Source organism: Apostichopus japonicus, chromosome 9 (genome assembly GCF_037975245.1).
Source record: "Apostichopus japonicus isolate 1M-3 chromosome 9, ASM3797524v1, whole genome shotgun sequence".
Taxonomy (NCBI): domain Eukaryota; kingdom Metazoa; phylum Echinodermata; class Holothuroidea; order Aspidochirotida; family Stichopodidae; genus Apostichopus; species Apostichopus japonicus.
This window is the reverse complement of record NC_092569.1, coordinates 11,883,648-11,900,604: the sequence shown is the minus strand read 5'-3', so window position 1 is coordinate 11,900,604 and position 16,957 is coordinate 11,883,648. Positions and strand designations below refer to the sequence as shown.

At 37.5% G+C, this 16,957-nt stretch overlaps 1 protein-coding gene across 2 annotated transcripts in view; it reads left to right on the top strand.

Annotated features, from left to right (window-relative positions):
- LOC139973605 (uncharacterized) overlaps window positions 1-16,072 on the top strand; it is a 36,632-nt gene extending 20,560 nt beyond the window's left edge. Inside the window, exons 2-7 of one of the 2 annotated variants that reach the window (XM_071980407.1) lie at window positions 8,596-8,842; window positions 10,461-10,605; window positions 12,202-12,396; window positions 12,765-12,910; window positions 13,483-13,687; window positions 14,304-16,072. In XM_071980407.1, coding sequence (XP_071836508.1) covers window positions 8,606-8,842; window positions 10,461-10,605; window positions 12,202-12,396; window positions 12,765-12,910; window positions 13,483-13,687; window positions 14,304-15,805 — 2,430 coding nt within the window. In that variant the 5' untranslated portion in view covers window positions 8,596-8,605 and the 3' untranslated portion in view covers window positions 15,806-16,072. Of the gene's footprint in view, window positions 1-8,595; window positions 8,843-10,460; window positions 10,606-12,201; window positions 12,397-12,764; window positions 12,911-13,428; window positions 13,688-14,303 lie in introns of both variants that reach the window. The other variant, XM_071980406.1, reaches the window with a different exon arrangement.
- Window positions 16,073-16,957: the final 885 nt, after the last annotated feature.

Below are 16,957 nucleotides of genomic sequence, written 5' to 3'. Positions count from 1 at the left end.
CCACCCACCACTCCATAACTTAAATGGTGGTTAGTCTCTACAATCTTTAATAATCAGTTCGGCAATTATTTCATTATTTCAACGTATATATAGCGAAAGATATCTTATGAAATGATAAAAAAACTAAACTTTTCTGGATTTGCCTCGAATAAAATTAATCGAAATTTGGCAATATCAGAAGTTGGCAAAAGAGCAAAACGAAATAGGTGATGACGTCAGCGAAAGCGACAAATCAAAATGTCAAAATGTAACTTCCTTTGTTATTCACACACACACAAAGAAAGAGTTTATATGTTGGCCTTCAAGCACGTAAGCATCTTGGGCAATATTGTCTTCATAATTAATAATCAACGATGTTGAAAAGAAGTCCTCCGTTTATCCTTTCCGTAGTGAATGTATTCATGTACAGTTGGACGATGATTGGTCCCACTTTTGTTAAATGCATGTTCGAGGCCGCCGTAGTATTAATATTATTATTATTATTACTTTTTTTATATATATTTTTTATAAATCCAACCGCCTTCTCTGTCATAAGGAAATAAAATAATAACAGAACGTTTAATAAATATTTTATATTTCTCTTTCATGACTATGAGTGTTAGTTATCACTCACTTAGTCACATAATATATAATAATGTGGCGTACGGTATGCAATAACATTATATCACATAGCCACGTGTGCTGTTATAAGATCATCAAGTCACACATGGGTCATTTTTGGTATTCCGTATTACGACGTATTTAGCATTTAAAGACATGTGGCGGCTGTAGAGACGAAAAAAAAACTACTACCTTAAAGGGGGGGGGGGGGTGGGTGGGTGGGTGTGGGAGATCAATTTGCATTTCAAGTGAGAGAGGAGAGGGGTAGGTCTAACAATCATACGTGACACTGGGGGGGGGGGCGTCGAACCCCTTGCACAGACTATTGTATACCCTCCACCCAATCTGTGCCACCATCATGTACGGTACAAAACACTTCACAATTGATAAGAAACAAGTATGCTGTGTGCCTCCCTATTGTATAGTTTGGTGCCACTACTTAAACTGTTTGTGCCCTTCCAACACAGAATTACGGCCTATTGATATGGGGAGTTGGTGGACTTGCGTCTCAGTTTGGGGTTAGGCTATGCGCGTTACTCAGAAACTTCGGTTCTTGGAAATTTGACAGGCGCGTTAGATATGTATTTGTTGTCGTTCATAGCACTATTTAGCTATAATTTAATCAGTGTAACTTATTACTTATGTATAGGTCGTTGACAGTTGCCAGGCCTCTCGAAACCTCTCGCAACCTCTCGAAAAGCAATATAGAGTTAGTTTCAATCACTAATTTATTCATCGATATACAGGTAGGTCAACCCGCCAATGACGTCACCCGAATTCATTACATGAACCTAAAAAAACGTGTGTAACTTGGTCCCAAACATTTGAAATGATTAATTTAACTCAAGACCTATAAAAAAACCTGAGAAACTGTTTTTTTTTCTTTTCTTGTAAATATATTCTTCCGACGCTCGAACTGCTTAAAGTTTAATTATCTTCTCTTTGTATAACACGACGTTTTCGCAACCCCCACCCCCTCCCCTCTTCCCCCACCCCACCCCATCCCGTGTTGTTCTTGTTTCGATAATAGATATATTAAATTTGTTTTGTATTAGAGTGTTAACCATCATCAAACTTCCCCATTCTAAGAAACCAAACGCGCTCACGTTGGCTGTTAGCTTCCTTCTCCCCCTACCCCCCCCCCCCCCTTTTAAAACAGATATAATCGATTTATTTTGTCATTATAAGGTCAGCATTCTTACGGTGGAAGAACCTTGCATATTACATTTGATTAACGTCCCGTCCAGTGTTACTGCTGAAGAAGGGAGGGAGGGAGGGAGTGTGCAAAAGTTGTAGTGGCGTATTACAATAGATTCGAAACAAGGTCAAATCTCTCGATTATAATATACAATTGAAAGATACCATTGAAATATTCCCATATAAGACCTATGTTATTATCAGAGTTAGAAGAATTATAAGCTATTACATCAGAACCATCAATTAATATATTTCCACCTAAAATAATGCAGAAAGAAAATATTTAAGGTGATTTTGTTGTTGTTGTTGTTGTACCTTTAACATACATTGTTCTAAGTATAGCTGATTTATTATTATATATATTTTCTTCTCCAAAGTAGAAACGGCGGAACCAGAAGGGGAAAAAAGGAGATAATACGAAACGTTGGAAGGGTCAATCTTGGCGTCATTTATCAAAGATATGGTGACGTCATGAAAAACAGACTTCTATTGAAATATATATATAGTTCAGGAACATGCAAGTATATGTTATGTAAAGAGTAACAGTGTTATGAAAGAAAGCACCCCCTCCCCTCCCCCCCAAAAAAATACAAAAACGAAACAGAGCAAAAAACATTCATGCTCTCCGATTTTCGAAATTATCACAGACAAAGGACGAGAGAGAGAGAGAGTTAGTGATAAGTTGGATATTAAAATAAAAAGGGTGTTGAAAATATGGCTCTTTAAACAAAGACTGTTCAGTAGATCCATGGGGTAAAAATATGCAGGTATACAAACGCGGAAGCGAGGGGGGAGGCATGATGTTGTGTGTATCGGGCCAAATTGACTAGCCACGCGAGCTGTTAAGAAGCGGGCAAGAATACAGAATTGTGCTGGTAAAACCGCGGTGCTTAGGCCTACCACGACTATCACTCAAATCGGATCTTATCATTTGTGTTACAAAGAAGTAAAATTAACAGACAAACAGAAAGGATTACACTCGTTTTATTGAATAACAACTCAGTCAATGGACAGCTTTGTGTTGTTCTATCATTCTTTACACTTCTACAAGAGAAGGTACACGCGAGCTAAGTATGATCTATATGTTACTGTTGTCTGTGGTTTGCAGAGGCGCGTGCCTATTCTATTCTTTTCTTTATAAGGAAGTGGTGATTTGTCGCCGCGCTAAAAGCAAATCCGTTTATGGAACAAACAAGGTGCCGATGTAACGAAGTAGCTAGATGTCGCAACATCACAGCACTAATTAGGCTTAGAAAAAAACAATCAGCAACGAGTCGAGACAACAGTAGCAAGCATAGGCGTATAGGCGTAGGAAGCGGGGGGGGGGGGCTGGTGGGGCTGCAGTAATTCGCCATTACCAATGTTAAAGAGGGTTTTGACATAATTGGCCCTCCATGCTTTTTCTCCAGCTACATAAGACATCTCGTTGTTTACATTAGCATCCCGCAGTATACTGCACAACTTTCACGGACCGTACGGTACACGATGGCATGCGATGAAATAACCGATGCATGCCTATATGATATGTATATTAACATATTGAACGCGCGCGGAGCGCTTGAAAAATTTTGGTTATATTTGTCGGGCAAGTCGTTACAGCCCCCCCCCCCCCCCAATCAAATTGGACTCCTTACGCCTATGGTAGCAAGGGCAAACTAACAGGTGGGGGAGGGGAGTTGGGAGAGGGAAGGGGAGGGAAGGGGAGGGAAGGGAGTTGAAAGAGTAGCTGTGCAGATTTAGTGGAAGACTAATAGCGTTTTGCAGACAATATGCATGGTATAACATGGTATATAGAACGTGCCTAAGCAGCTGGAATAATCCTGCATATACCGAAAGGTAATGGAACAAATATGGGCGAAGGGATGGAAACTGGGAAGCGGAGGGATGGGAGGGGGGATGGGAGGGAGGGAGGCGGGAAACACATTTGATAACATTGACCGCGTGCAGTTGCTATTATACTGTTTGGTTGAAGAGAGGATTTGTGGGGAACGTTATGGGTTTTCGTCAGTTTTACATAGGGTAGGGAGGGGCGGGTTGGAATAGGATTTACTGTGGGCCGTAACCTAGCAACTATTAGCTCACTGCAGACGTTCTCCGTACCGTCCAATAGATAGTAGTGATACATGGATATGCCTACACCTATAAAATAAAATAAAAGACAGCGGAAAGTATCTCACACATTATGTACCGGGTACAGCCTACGAATGCTAACTTCCGCTAAAAGTAAGCATGCATGCACTATTACTTTCTACTGTAAAAAAAGGGAGTAAGAGGGGTTGGGAATATGGTTGGAGGTCTTGGGTACGTTGTTTGAGTGACGAAAATATCACCTGTTTTAGTCTGTCTACACTTTTTGTCTCAGGTCAATACCAATCCGAACAGTTCCCAGTTGGATTTCGGAGAGAAAGAAACATATATCCATGCGACTTTATTACTATATCTTTACTCCATCAATTATTAAATTACCAAACCACTGAACCTTTCTTCCCAGGGTAAATCTTCACCCGTTGGTGGATTTATTGTCAATTTAATATCCAGACAGTTAATAAATAGACATACCATTGAGACATGAGCCTGTATTCTTTTTTGATTATATAGTTTTGCTGTCGATAAATGCTAGACTTACATGCTAATAAACCTATTTCGCGATGGAGAAAGTAGATATGCCTATATATATATATATATATATATTATATATATATATATTATATATATATATATATATATATATATATATATATATATATATATATATATATATATAGGCCTATATATATATATAGGCCTATATATATATATTTATATATATATATATATATATATATATATATATATATATATATATATATATATATAGGCATATCTACTTTCTCCATCGCGAAATAGGTTTATTATATATATATATATATATATATATAGGCCTATATATATATAGGCCTATATATATATATATATATATTTATATATATATATATATATATATATATATATATACGAATGATGAAATGTTCCACGTGTTGGGTAGAAATAATAGAATAGTAGAAAAGATGAGGACAACATGTAATGCCTTTAAATCCAACATAATATTTAGAATAGAATAGATATAACTACACGCTACACAAATTTTCGGACACCCTGGTCCTTCGTCATGTGTAAAAAGAGTGATTGAAATCATGTTAGTCTACCGTAAGCCCCAGACTGCTCAAAGTGCTTTAACCCGGAAAGAAACCATGACAGTGTGAACATACTTTAAGGATCAATTCGACTTCCTTCAAGTTTATTTATTTATTTATTATTTTATTTATTTAACATTAAAGGGTATACTCGGTTAGCGTAAAGCTAATCTCCCCCGAGGCCCTGAAATAAAATAACTAATAGTGTAAAGAACAAATATAATCATATAAAAAAAAAATAATAATAAAATATAAAAAAAATTAAGACGAAAATGAAAATAAAAATAAAAATTGACTATGACATAAAATACAACATGGAACAATCAATGAAAAGAAATTAAGAGCATAATAAATTAGTTAAAGTACTGCAAAGAACGTTTAAAAGTATGTAAAGACTTGGCATTCTTACACTCCTTTGATAATTCGTTCCATTCCTTAGCAGCAACATATGAAAATGTTTTCTGGTGATACCGTGCACCCTCTAACAGTAAAGTAATTCGTGTGGTGGACCTTAGAGAGTGGTTATGTATATTATCATTTGTGTGGCGGAACATTTCCACTTCATACTGTAGAGCCAGACCATTTAAAAGACCTATACACCATTGTTATTCTTTTACATTTTAAACGTTTTTCGAGTGAGGACCAGTTTATAGTTTCTTTTATGATGGTCAGACATATTACCCAGGATTATGGCAAGCTTAAGACAGTCGATATTGTGTTGTGGAATTGATTAAAATGTTCAGCCACTGGAAAACTGGTTTTGTTGAGTCTGATCGTGCTTTTGTGATTATTAAGTCGTAAACGAAAATGAGTGATGAATGTGAGGAATGTGAGGAATGTGAGGAATGTATTGTATATCAGGACAGAGAACACACGTGATAAGATATATCACAAAGGGAGTGTCACAATAATGTATGGACCTGGATGTAAACACACCCCTGAAGGAGAGAGCTGAATGTCAGTGTGAGAAAATGAGGAATGTATTGTATATCAGGACAGAGAACACACGTGATAAGATATATCACAAAGGGAGTGTCACAATAATGTATGGACCTGGATGTAAGCACACCCCTGAAGGAGAGAGCTGAATGTCAGTGTGAGAAAGTGAGGAATGTATTGTATATCAGGACAGAGAACACACGTGATAAGATATATCACAAAGGGAGTGTCACAATAATGTATGGACCTGGATGTAAACACACCCCTGAAGGAGAGAGCTGAATGTCAGTGTGAGAAAATGAGGAATGTATTGTATATCAGGACAGAGAACACACGTGATAAGATATATCACAAAGGGAGTGTCACAATAATGTATGGACCTGGATGTAAACACACCCCTGAAGGAGAGAGCTGAATGTCAGTGTGAGAAAATGAGGAATGTATTGTATATCAGGACAGAGAACACACGTGATAAGATATATCACAAAGGGAGTGTCACAATAATGTATGGACCTGGATGTAAGCACACCCCTGAAGGAGAGAGCTGAATGTCAGTGTGAGAAAATGAGGAATGTATTGTATATCAGGACAGAGAACACACGTGATAAGATATATCACAAAGGGAGTGTCACAATAATGTATGGACCTGGATGTAAGCACACCCCTGAAGGAGAGAGCTGAATGTCAGGGTCCGTGATCATGATCGCTGTGTGTAACGACAAATGGAACCTCCCTATATGTTGACTTTGAATGTCAGGGTCCATGACCTGATCGCTGTGTGTAACGACAAATGGAACCTCCCTATATGTTGACTTTGAATGTCAGGGTCCATGACCTGATCGCTGTGTGTAACGACAAATGGAACCTCCCTATATGTTGACTTTGAATGTCAGGGTCCATGACCTGATCGCTGTGTGTAACGACAAATGGAACCTCCCTATATGTTGACTTTGAAGCAGTTTCTCCCTGGGAATTCTACAGACTTTATTAAGGGTTCTCTTCAATAATTTGTAGGGGTAATTACAATCAAGAAAGTGACCTATTAGGGTGGTTGATTGTTTAATAAACTGTAGGGGATCAGAATAGGTACGTTTGTAGAAAAGCATTTGGCTAAAGACAATTGACTCTTTAATATGAAATGGGTGAAAATTATGAACGTCGAGATATGTGTGACGGTCAGTGGGTTTAGAATATACAGACGTGTTAATCCGACCGTTAGAAAGAGTGACCAGAGTGTCCAGAAAGGCAACATGAGATTTTGATTTCTCCATGATGAATGAATTTAATGGAGGGGTGGAACAGAATTGAGGCTATCTACAAACGCAAAGAGAGACTGTTCCCCATGAGACCAAATAACAAAGATGTCGTCAATGTAACGTAAGTACAGAAGTGATAGAAGATTAGAAATTTCATGAAATCTAGATTCATAAATAAGATTCATAAATAGATTAGCATACGCTGGGGCCAGTTTTGTCCTCCCCATGGCTGTCCCCTTAGCCTGAATGTATAATCTGTCCATGAACGCAAAAACATTGTGTCTGAGGATATATATATATATATATATATATTATATATATATATATATATATATATATATATATATATATATATATATATATATATATATTTATATCTATATATTATAATTACGATATGTAATTAAAAGTGAGAGATAGAGTCTATCAAGGAGAAGGAATTCATCATGCAGTCAAAAGTCGCTCGGGAAATGTACCAAAACGTATACTTCACTTTTAAATCTACCGTAACAGGTGGGTGACCCTACAAAAGAGAACGGCAATAAACCTTAAATGATGTTTCTTTACATCATTAAGAAGACACTAATTTGACCTACAGCCACTTAACCTTGAGTTTACCATTTTATGACACAGCTATGATTCTTCGGCACATTTCCCTTTCTCGGTCTCCACCATTCTCTCCAAGTCCACAAATCTATTTAACCCATTTCACAAAAAAAAAAAAAAAAAAAAATAGAAAAACGAAAGCCAGAATTAAGCCTTTAATACCCTCATGTTTTCCCATTTCTATCAATAGTGTTAATCAGAGGCACGCGTCCTTATTTTTTTTTTGTTCTTTTGTGTTTGTTTTGTCTTTTCTTAAGAGAACGCAACAAGTGTATTAGGTAAGCCACAATGTGGTACTGTGGAGTTATAAACTCCTCCCATCTCACCCTCTAATCAAAGTTAGCTTTATCCATATCAATTGTTTGGTTTAGCCTTTGTGAGTTGAATTACAAAGGTTTAAACCTAGGGGCAATAAATATTCATCACCTTAGGCGCGTGCCAAGCTACAGGTATATGCAATGGACCAATCAGCTTCCGACTTTTCGTCTAAGACAAGTGTAACTACTTTTTTTCTTTTTCTTTTGGTAAACTTCTCTTTTTAAGTGAAATAAAAAAAAGAAGAAGAAAAGTTTCTATAATCCGGGTATACCAGCATGAGAGGATAAAAAGGGTAGGGAATAGTATTTCAACAAGAAAGTTTGAACGGTATCAGAGGAAAGAAGACGTTACAAGCTAAAATTGTCATCATTTTAATTTCAAAGTCGCAGGTATACCAGTTCAACTTCGAAGGAAAAAGGAAAGCGAAGAAGCATCTTCATACCTTTTTCTTCTCTCGTCAAGCAAAGTTTCAATTTGCTATTTTTTTATATTTATATTTCTGATAGTGTTTGTGATATGGACGATCTTTTTGCGGGTGCATTCCACCCCTCCACATCTTCGCTGGTATCTACTGCCGCTGTTGTAGCAGGAGTACCCATGAAGCCGGAGGGTGCAGCAGCAGGAGGAACAACCGATGGTACCATCTCATTTAATAATGAGAGTACCCGTTGGCAAGATAAGGGTCGAACTGGTAGAAGCAGCCGTGGCGAAAAGGACGAAATCAAAAAATTCAAGAAAATGAAGATTGATAAGGTGGGTTGAAAATTGTCACTTTTAGATGTAGGCCTATTTCTTTTCACTTTTTCAATTTAAAAATGACGAAATTGATTTAGTCATTCAATCTACCCGGTTTACTATTTAATTTATACATGTAACCTGAGAAAATATTAATTATGTTAACCTTTACAGTGGACTTTTAAGAACTATATTCATTTTTAAACTTTGTAATTATAAACAAAAATTATACGAGGACAGCTTAGGTGTCAAATATAGGTAATATTTTAGTTCATGACAAATCCCTGCGTAAGAAAGACGAAGAAGGCAAAAATAAAGGAACCCTGAAATGTGCAAGAAAAACACCCCCCCCCCCCCTCATCCTAACAACTGGGAAATTTCATTCCAGAACGTGTACTGACAAGCTATATATTTAAAACAAGACTTATTTCCTTAAACGTTATGAATCTATAGCGTGATAAAAATTATAGCATCGTCACCTCTTTATTTTAGCGGTATGTTATAAGTATACGATTCCATCTTGTTCTCGAATAAGTTAGCTACCCCCCCCCCACCCCAATCCATTTATTCAAGTTTTTTTTCTTTCTTATATTATTATTATTAGCAATTTGTTCCATCATTTTATTTAATTCTGCTTTATAACTTTATAGTGTAAAATATCAGCCATATTCTGAGAAATTGTGGTACAAGCAAATTAACAAAGCAAAAACAACAAAAGAAAAAAGAAGTAGAAAAAAAGGAAAAAAAAAATTATCTTACATAAAATTGATAAAAATCCATTCGCTTTTTTTTTCATGAGGTACGGTACTATACTTTTCAGCCAAAAATTTCAAAATAATCTTGAAATAAGAAAATATTATGAACATTGGACTGTCTCAACTAGATATATCTTCCTCTAAAAAGTGTAACGGAAAACATAGTCGAAAATTATTGAAAGAATAAACCCGCATTCATTTTTCGCCTATATGAAGCTCTTCACATTCACGACACATGTACTTAACATTGTGTCAACAAACCACTTAGCCATCAATGTGTTCGTTTCTCTGTTGGCGTGAATGATTCTTTAATTAATCTGTAAACAGACGTCTTACAAAATAATGTCGGATTTTCGCGTAATCGGTGTATAGTTTTTCATTTTGGATTTGTATGTGATGTGAAATGTGAGATAATGTTGCTCGTGAAGGCATCATTGCTTAGCTTACTTAAGGCAAACGCTGGACATTTTCTCACCTTGCTGAGAGAAAAGTAAATTTGTTCCCGTACCGTTGTGTAAATAGAAAGCCCAGTCTAGACGTACACGGGACACGTCTGACTTCCAGTGTGAGACTATTATATTATATTATATTCAATAAATTATATATGTATATATAATCATATCATATCATAAACAAAAGCAGAGTTATGTGACTCATAATTGACAAAGAAGGAGATTTTTTTTATTTAATACAGGACTCCTTATTTGCATATTATGGGGAGAGATGGGGTGGCGTGGTGGTACGGGGGAGTTTCCCCGTTTTCTGCACACAAAGCATTTACACGATGCATGTGGGTTTGTAAAATCATGTTAATATTCTCAAACCGGACATGGTTTGTAGTATACTTATAGGTTTAAATCTTTCTGTTTTTTTCCTGACAGTACGATGAATTTCAAGAATGGGTTGACGGGGACGCAACATTCCGCTACCGCCCTAAAGATTTGGACGCCAGAAAGCACCTCAGTGGCTGGGCAATGCGTAATACAAACAATCACAACAAGAAGGTGCTGAAAAAGTCATGCTTGGGTAAGTCTAAAAAAAAATTAAAAAAAAAATTATTTCGATATCGTGTTCAGCTACCTTACTTTTATTAGTTATTTTTCTCATTTTTTATTTATTTTTTCTTCTTATAGCTTTACCCTCTCAATTTCCATCTCAACTCTATATACATCATTTTTTTCTTTCTCTGAATTTCATTTATGTTTTCATTCATATTTGCTGCTTAACGTAGTGGGCGATCAACATGCCTAAAGAGATTATTACAGCAACCATTTGTGTTTATTTATACAGTGTAAACAGGTGGTTATTGTGGGGCTATAAACTCCAATTGATCTACTGGGGATAGGCTACGGCAAGACTTGAATAAAAAAAAAAAACTAACAAGATTAGTTTTCAGTGACAATATACTGCTATAATGTGTCTACGTAACCCCGTTGAGTAGTATTAGCTATGCTCTTTTCAAACTTGAGTTTCTCTAATAGAAAATGGTTCAAGTCTTTGAGGGTTTAAATGGTAAGAGCAGCTTCTGAATGTCAATCCGCTGTAATCCGCTATTCATGCATGACATGACAAGTCTATACCTGTGTGTATATAACTGTTACAACAGGCCTATAAGCAGAGAAGCATTGGTATTTTTTGGCGGCAAAAAGGGTATGACTAAATTTTGGTTGTGCAAGGGCGGGGGGGGGGGGGGAGAAAAAAGGGAGGAAATGAGAATAACTCATAATATTCTGCTAACTTCTACACAAATAGCTATCAGATTTCATTCTGAATCCTGATAATAAGTGATTTGGAGAATAATAGTCCTGATTAGTCGGAAATCACGGAAATATTTTTTTTCGCGGGATTCTATATCCAGATCGAAAAAATAGTTAAGAATATCATTTACGTATGATTTGAAAGAACAAGCATATAATACCTTGGTATAACTAAATACATATAGACTCCGCTCCTCAATTTGCTTGAAAAACAGCGAGTTGATGTTTTCAGCTACAAAGTTTAAACAAGCTTATAAAAGAAAGCTCTCACCTTGAGCATTTTATTGAATGACAATGGTTGTCAACACGTGGCGTAGTACATAACATACCGCATTCATGGTTTCCTATGGCAATGAAACCTAAATACGATGCGAAATAAGCGTTTATATGCGTTACTGTATATATGGCATAGTGTGTGCGTGTGTGCGTCTGTGTACTTAACTTCATAATATAATGGGATCATTTTATTGCACATTGTAAATCTGAGTATTTAAAGTACCGTTTTTCTCAAATATAAAAAAGAAGAAGGTTTCAAAGGCTTATAAAAAAGATAAGAATTAATTAAGGTTTGCGGTCATTCGTTTTGTGAACAAATCTTGCTAAGAAAACGTGGCCGGACTTTTAATTATATTGAGAACAGGAAGCAGAATGTAAAATCCATAGTGAATTTTCAAACAGTCGTTTCATATAACACGTGTTAACTATTTAACATGTATATATACGCAGTCTCATTCTTCGTTGATTAAAAAACAGTATACATGAGTGGTGCTGTAAGCTTTCATTGAAGAAAGAGGGACGCACAAAACGCACAAAAAAGAAGAAGAAGAAACTAAAATCAAATATTGCCGTCTCATTCAATTTCCAGGTGTGTTCTTATGCTCCAAAAACTGTCACAATAACCAAGGTGAATTAGTAACCGTTCGCCCCGCTACTTCCGACCGTGCCAGGAGAAAACAAATGGAGAAGTCTTGCCCAAGACCAGGATGTGATGGCAAACTTTACCACGTCGCCTGCTCTGGCAAAAACGGATACCCAGTCACTCATTTCTGGAGGGTCACCGGTAAGTTCAAGGCATCATCGTTAATATGAATTTATTTTCATCTTTTCTAGACTATAAATATATATTTTTTATATCATAAGGTATGAGAAATCCGACTTCCGGAAATTATAGACGCATGCGGAAGGAAAGAGCGGATTAAATGTTATAGTTGATTACAGAACGGCATTCGAATCTGAGGGATCCGAGGAACTTATAGGTTTGAATGCCATTCTTTCAAATAATTTGTTTTTTGCATTCCCCCCCCCAAAAAAAAATGTTTATATAAAAAATTATATATATATATTTAAAACTGAATTCTGAGCCTGTTACTCTTAATATTTTGTTGCTTCTATTTTTGGTACTAATATTCTCATAATTTTGCTTTTCAGATGTCGTCATTCTTTTCCAGTCAAAAGGAACGCACGACCACCCTCGACCAGATGTGGTGAAGACAACCTCTATGGCTAAAATGGCACTTCTCGAGTACCATAGATCCCACCGTCACGAGAGGCCGAAGGAAATTTGTCGCAAAGTGGTAAGTTACCGTTAACTATGGAAAGTCTAAACATAAAATAGCCAAATAATTTTGATTGCTTTTTGGTTTACAAGCAGGATAGACACCGTATAATTATAAACAATTGAATTCTAGAATCTAAAATGTTTTCTGCATCCAATGTTAGATATTATCATGACCACAGAGGAGGAGGAGGATTAACCAGTCAGTTCATGGAATGTAAATGTAAATTTAGATCGAAACACCTCAACAGTCACATTCCGTAGTTAAATATGTTCTTTTCGTATCATGAGCAAGTTGGACGTGGGTATGTGATAGGCCTAATACAAAACGGGACGCAAAAACAGAGAGCGAGAGAAAATCAAACACATGTCTGTTTGACTGAACATTCATGTTGTAAACTGGCAGCCATTCCATGGCAAAAACGAAAAAGAAGAAGAAAAAAAGAAGAGAAAAAAAGAAAGAAAAGAATTGAGTATAGAAATAGAAACTGAATTTAGCTAGAAATGGACTTTGAGGTGCTTCTGTTTTTATATTAGAACGCACCTGTCACAACGACAACCGAGCAACAGAGCTTGTCCGTTACATTACAGGGTGTTCACCTGCACAAATCCTTCAACCGTGTGGACCGGGTTGCGAGACAACTCAGAGAAGTCCAATCCGGCATTTCAAAAGACGACAAGGAGGCCAGTGCTACCTATCCAAACATGGGCCGTTCCTATTCCCTCAGATCTCACGTCAGAGGGCTTTTCACATCACCTCAAAAGGCATCTGAAGCCGAGCAATACGGGCCACAAGGTGAGTCATCATTTACAATGCCAGGTCATTGTTTGCTTTTGTACTACAGCGGGACCCGTTTTTTGACATTATCATAATACTTGAGAAGGGCTGTATTCCTTTCGGCTCGAATTGCTAAGAAAACGGTTGACAGGTACACGAATTCATTAACGTATACAGTGTCATGCTCTATACCAGTCGAGTTGATATTCTACGTACACAAAATGTAAACCTATTAAGTGGATTTCTGCCAATTAATTTATTTCTATGTGACAGCTCACCCAGTCAATCCGGGGCATGTCTTAACCATCACCGATGGTCATTTTTTGCTTACAAACTTGCAACTACTCGACTAAGCATTACAAATATGTTTTAATGGTATACAAATTAACAGTAGGCCTAATAACAAAGAATCATATAGCCTACTTGAACATTCGAGCGGTGGTTACATTTTCGTACCCCGCACAAATAATTTTCATATTTTTAAATAATTGTGTCAAATAATGCCAGTTTCTTTCGCAAAGTCTTGCTTGCTTATTTGTCTTGCTAATTTTGGGACGACTTTGATCATGTTGTCTGCGGTTGCATAAATTTCAACTTTATTATAATTTTGAGATGTTTTTTTTTTGCTAAACAGTTCAGCCATACAACGGTCGCCACTACGGAAATTACTACCCTCATCAAAGTCATTTGGAGACGTGGAGTCCTTACGCCAGCCCACACGAATTTACGTATTCTTCCTACGCACCCGCAGATCACATCAACGCACTTCATGCCAACAGTTACGTGGGATACGCAGCAGCAGCGGCAGCAGGTCATCCAGAATTCTCACAGTACGAACAAATGAAGATTGACTACGCCGCAGCTTGTGGCAGCAACTACCTCCCTGGTCTAACGCCGGTACACGAACCTTACACGACCGATACCTCAGCCATAGCCAACAACCCACTGGATCTTGTCGTTTCTCGCAACGATATTGTAGCATCTACAACTCAACCGATTGCTTTGACAACAACAATGTCAAATTCATACAGTCATCAGGACAGTGGCCATTTGAATAACAATACACTTTTGACACCCGTATCATCAATTATGACTGAGTCACATGCAACTGAAGCGTCACCTGGGAGGGTAGAGAACAACATTTCTGTTATATCTCCAGCAACCGCAGCAACCGCACCTATGGAACAATCTCATCCGACTAATCCTCTCAAAAGGCCTTCGCCACCGGAACTGCAACCACTCAGAGCCGAGAGCAAACATCTTTGCCCAACGAAAGACAACGACGTCACGACACCCTCCAAGAAAATAAAACTCAAGGAGCACACACCTTCTATCAACATCGATCTCACCAGTTTCTCGGACATATTTGATATCGGAGCCGGCCTCGGAGAGGAAGGGTTAGCTGGAAGACCCAAGTCACCGGTATACCAAAACCTTTCACCGGTACCAGAGACCGCACCAAGCGTGCAATATGAGAAGGAGCCATCGGAAACAAAACCTGCCAAGAGGCCGACTCACACACACCAACATACAAGTGGTGACAATGCTGACTCCCGGAAGCACTACAAGCCATCAGAACCCATGTTGTCACCAATCTCGAGCTTGAAGACTGTCGTGACTAAACCACACGACTCCCCAGTTTTTGCTCAACTGAGTACCCACCACCAAACTACGTCTTCATCAAACCACGAAGAAGTGGAAACCAACAACTACCTTGACAAATTGGTCTCGATGTACCTCAGTAAGGACGCCGATAAACCCATCTCACATCTCAAGAACGAATTCCATGTCTATACAGAAAAGAATGGCACTACACAACTCCATTCCAAGGCTCTTGCCTCTTATCGCCAAGAGCAGGGTCATTATTCAGCGCACGAGTTCTTCCGTGCAGCCAGCCAATACGAGAGCTGGTGTAACGACCGACGCACGCATGGTTTCCGTTCACCGACCGGATCAGCCAGCGAAAATGCTTACCCAGAAACAGGTTTGAACTACGACTATCATTCTTCGGATCACTACTCTACGGATGCCCTGAGTGAACAGGCAAGATACCTTTACAATGGCTCTGGGTTTACGTCTCCAAAGTACAGTCGCCATCAGTTTTTACAAAATTTTGGTGCTACTGTAGATAAATGAGGCTGGCCCGACGAACATGAAGTCCAAAAGATCACTTCATCCACTATTCAGAGGACAGAAAGAAGAAAAAACCCCAAAAGAAAGAACTTTCCATAGCTTGAAGAGTGCCGCTACATTGTGTCACGGGCGCCGCCGTTTAAGCCAGAGCTGCCTACGTATGTTCTTTCTACAAGAGGCAATAACATGTTTTTTTACTTTTCTTTTTCGTCAAATCTATCACACGTTTATAATTTTTCAAGGAATATGTACCTTATAAAAAAAAAAAGTTCGTTATGGAAGATCGCATGCACAATCATCAGTGGTGATGGCTTCTTTTACATTTTTCTTTTTTCATTTTGGTTAATCTAATGGAGATTTTTAATTTTTCTTTCTTTGGTGCTAAAAATTAGGAAATTTCCTTATACCTTTCGGCCGGTATGTGCAATACTTTCCTTGTGGCTAGTTACAACCACTCTTGGAAGATGGGTTTAAGTTCTTTCCAGTGGCATTCCAACTGACTTTTTTGTATCTATTTCATTTTTTTTTTTACAAACGAAATCATGTTTCACTTGTGTGTAATGAAAGTTACTCTAAAGTCTTCCACAATCTTTTATATATTAATGGATGCATCGATATAGATTTGGATCTTCTGAATTTCCAATAGTTGTGACGTAATTTAGTTTGCCTCTTTCTGGTGCTTGTCAACGGAATCTTGTAAAAATGCATCTAAAAGTTGCAAAAGACTATAGAGGCTGCCAATCAAGTCCTGGCTATACTACAACAATAGGTATATTAAACTTACCTTCGATATACGCTTACACCGTGGGACATATTATGCTGGAAGAAACCTGAACAAACTCTAAGATTGAAGTAGCTCTTCAGTTAACAATCATGTAGACATCAAAACGTTTCCTATATATCAATTCTTTATTTCTAACTTTTGCAACATCTTGTCGGCTAAGTTTTGGGAAAACTTTAAGCTGTGTCACGTTCTAAAGTGTTTACTTTTGAATGTTCAAGTGACATGTACATCCATCTGGCTATCAAAGATAGAATTGAAATGGGTGAGAGTTCGTTTAAATAGAACGAGTTAAGTATATAAAGCCAACTAAATTATCATTTAAAAAAAAATGCGTAAAAGTTCAGTGAAGTCAGCGTAAGGCAAACCCACTA